Genomic DNA, 4155 nt, shown 5'->3' on the forward strand with positions numbered 1-4155 from the left:
GTTGTGTAGGTCATGGTTGTACGTGGGCTTGTGTACTGCCAGGGCGCCCACATCTAGACAGGAGGACGATTAGGGTCCTCATCCAAAGCCTTTGGCTCAAAAGCTTAACCGCAATGCAGCGGTGTTTGGCGGAAAAATGCAAATGCATTACCTTTTCCACGGAACAAGTCACCATACATGTTCCAACCCCCAACCTGGAGGACCAGGATAGTGTGATCGTCGGACCTCTACCCATTGACCAACCTGGTGTGAGAGACTCTGTGAGTGTCGCGCGGACACCCTCCAGTATAGCTCAATGGGTCGCCGAGGTACACAAACCGCCACACCTCGATAAGGTCCAGTCTCTTCGTGACGGGGTCCAGTCTCTTCGTGACTGGAGCCCAAACTCCTCGCAATTCTGAACCATCCTGCATCCATCGAACAGGCGCGGCGCACGCTTATCAAACGGTGGGTCTGAAGATCTGCTATAAATGAAGAACGTGTTTGGCATCATAGACCACTCAGTCCTACGCGGACATAACACTGGTACGCCTCCGCTTGACAAGGATGTTAACACCACTGCTTCGTCTTCGTTTAGCCATGGTACGCTGTCCCTGGGCATCTCCATTCTTCCCCCATTGCGCAAAAGGTAGCTGACATCTCATTTGCCTCCGTGACTTGCCTCTTTAAATGGCTGTTTGCTTGTTAGAAATGACCGAGCTGTTTTATTGATCCGGTTATTTATTAATGCGTCAACCGCAATTGTGACGCTTGGTGGCTTTCACCCTGCAGATTTAGTAGCATGCACGAGGGATGAAAACCCCTGTGGTGGACGGGTACTCCCTGCGGGGAAGTTCGCCCTGATACGTTGCACCATGTTGCGTTCGTATACTCGCAAACCCTCCAGTAGCACTGTTGTTCCACCCGTCGCCGGTGGTCCTGTGCCTGGCCTTTAATTCAGGAAAACCATAAAAGAGCACCGTTGCAGTTTGTCTGTAGCTGGATTGTACTTGTTTATGTTGTCACCTGTCCCGCAACACCACAAAATACGAGCGAGCGACGGCTGCTCTTTCTTTGATTTGACATATATATATGCATGTACTTGTGGTAGCCAGAAGTTCTGTGCAAGGCTCACGACTAACATCGACGTGCGAGGAGTTGCCGCCTTTGTCTCAGTTGGGTTTCTTCCATCCTGGTCCACTTCATTCAGATGTAAAACATTCGTTCTTCTTTCTTGTTCACTGGAGAGATCATGTACATATAAACTGTAAATTCCTTATTATTTCCTGATCACAAGCAGGCACGGCTAGCGCCTAATGACCGTTTTTCGCCATACACTGTTCATTCCTTGGAGCTGAGAGCAGCTACTCGGTGACTGGAGAACCTTACCCTTACTTTCCTGTTAAACTACGATTGTCATCCATTATCTCGGAGGTTGTTGCCCGACCGCTTACCACTTGGCCGCTGTTCTGCTCACATTAACCCTCTTCGCACGACGGAGATCCTGTGTTCGGGTTCTTTTGGTAAGCTAAAATCGGTCGTCAAGTAAAACCGGTTTGATGGCACTCCCGCAAATATTTTCTTCAGGATCTCGGCCACAAACCCTTTCCCACTTGAGCCTGCAAATGCAACTACGAGAAAACAATTTGTCTGACCCCAAAAATCTCTGGGGTGAGTGCTTTTGTGCCCGATAAATTTTTGCTCAAATTTGGCCAGCTTGGATTTCTGCCGCAATTTCGGTTTGCCTCTTTTACAAATGTTATTCCGCATACGATGTTCGGTTGGCCCCACACATCAGAACCACATTCCAATCCAACCTATCCCTTGCACCTGACTTCCCAGTCAGGTTTGGTTTCTTGTTTTCTAGATACAGAAAACATCAACTCCAAGCGAGCCCGCTAACAGGAGGAGAGGAGCTTATTGGCTACCTTGTTTTAGAATGTGGACATTGAAGTTGACCGGACGAACCGGGCCCTCTAGTCTTGAAGATGGAGTTGGAGACACATGAAGATGTGAAAACCATGTGACGAGCAGGTGTTGCAGAACCGATGCAAGACGAACGGAGCCATCAGCCCTAAGTGCTGGGATTACTATGTGATGTTCATTAGTGTGATGAGGAGAGAGGGAAGAAAAATTGTGTGAAAGAAAGAAGGGAGCACCAGAAGTAGTCTGTTTTAGCTTACTCGCTATTTCCTATGTAGCGAGTGAGGCGATCCGGCTGATGGCATCACGCGCCGGCAGATGTGGCATGATTTTTCTTGTTAGACGCACGCGTCATATTTGCACATGCATTGGAATGCTGCCAAGTTGCGCACAACTCAACAGAGGGACGATTAAAGTTTCCAATCGAGGCTTTTAATCCGAAGCCCAACCACAAGACACCGGTGCCCCGCGGGAAATGCAGATGCATTACCATTTCTACGGGACAAGTCTCCACATTTTGCAAGCACAGCCCAGAGGACCAGATGGTTGTGTTTGGCAGACCTTTTTGTCAAACCTGTATTTGTCAACCTGATATGAGAGACTCTGCGAGTGTGTCAGAGTCATCCCCGCTCACTGGGTCGCTGAGGTGCGTAAACCGTCAAATCACGGCACGGTTCAATGTTTCCGTCACTGGAAATCAGGATCTCAATATGCTTGCCAATTTTCGCCATCTCCTTTTCTGCTGTTGCCCGCCGCTTCAAATGTTGGCGATATGATCTCCACTCAGCAAACAGATAACTGTATTTCATTTCCATGCCGGTTTGTGCGCGGTCAAGCCTAAATCGGGTATTGTCTACTATTTGTGGCGTTTTCCTTTCTTTCGCGCAATTTCCAGTGGCTGTAGATCGCACATTCGTGCTTCGTTCTTACACTTGCCGTATGGTTATTCGTGCAGACATGCTGTCTATAGGTTTAGAATGATAATGACTATTATCTTTATCCGTTTGTATAGCGTGAAGCAGTATATATTTCCTGGTCCTTTATATTAACCTTCTTTTGGGGAGTAATAAGCCACATAGGAATAATAAACATTTTTGTTTAGTATAAATAATTTTATGATGATAATTAATAAATAAAGAGTATTCATACTATTGTGTTTCTCGAAATCTGCTGAAATCAAAAGCATTTGGGAAAATGCATTACTTCTCACAGACCGCACAAACCTCTTCTGCGTTCATCACAACGAAGAAACCGTTTTGTTCTTACAAGAATGCCGACTTTCGCGGTAACCGATGACCGCTAAGAAGGAGAAAAGTCTGCTGCCACGTATCGGTAAATGGAACAAACTCTAGAAGTAAAACTACCCACTGATGGGGACCGCATGTGCGATCGTTCGCGGCAGCACCCAATTGTGAAGTTTTATCCGAATGCTGTTCTAGAAAGAGGGTTCTCCAAATTATTTGCCAGTTTATAAAGCGGCGAAAAGCATTGAGAGCTACCTTTTCCGCTAAGTAAAGCGAAGGAAGAAATTTCCCATCGCGACTCAGCAGCTCATCCCTGCTAGAATGAACTTTAGGTTGGCCAGTGCACCCCAAGTGGATTAGACATTTAAGCTGTCTGGCCCACCAACAGTACTCCGATCCTATGTACTTGTTTAGAAAAAAGCAAATTAAGGGAAGTGAGGAGAGAAGGGCGAGATGACCCAAGTGGTAAGAGCGCGAATTTACTGACCGGAAGGTCCGCGGTTCGAATCCGACCTCCACCACTCGACTTCCCCTGTCTAGACTTGGGCAACCTGGCAGTACCCAAGCCCTCGTGCTTCCTTCGGGTGGCATGGCAGCTAGGAACCGAAAGTTTGCTACAGCTGAACGCTTTCTAGCTCCAGCGTCCTCGTCACATACACTCTTGTCAACGCAAAACTACGAACAGCTTCTAACCGACTTAGTCTTCACGGTGGAGGACATTCGTCAACTCTTGCACAAGATCAACCCATTCGGAGCGTCGGGGCCCGACGAGGTCCGTCCAAGGATCCTGAAGGAAACGTCCTCCACACTGGCAAACCATTTACACATGGCGTTTCGTCAGTCACTTGACAAAGGCCGCCTTTCCTCTGCTTGGAAGGAAGCGATTGTCACGCCAATCTACAAAACTGGTGACCAACTATCGCTTGGTAGCCATAGGCCTATAAGCCTCACTAGCGTGCCGTGCAAGGTGATGGAACGCATTCTGAAGCGAGCCATCCTAGATCACCTT

General features: G+C 47.8%; 1 protein-coding gene across 1 annotated transcript in view; it reads left to right on the plus strand.

Moving 5' to 3' along the window:
- Nucleotides 1-113: 113 nt before the first annotated feature.
- T265_07519 (hypothetical protein) overlaps nt 114-4155 on the plus strand; it is a gene marked incomplete at both ends in the record, with an annotated part of 28142 nt that continues 24100 nt past the window's right edge. The window contains one exon of the mRNA XM_009173064.1: nt 114-260. Coding sequence (XP_009171328.1) covers nt 114-260 — 147 coding nt within the window. The remainder of the gene's footprint in view (nt 261-4155) is intronic.

Source organism: Opisthorchis viverrini (genome assembly GCF_000715545.1).
Source record: "Opisthorchis viverrini unplaced genomic scaffold opera_v5_172, whole genome shotgun sequence".
Lineage (NCBI taxonomy): Eukaryota > Metazoa > Platyhelminthes > Trematoda > Opisthorchiida > Opisthorchiidae > Opisthorchis > Opisthorchis viverrini.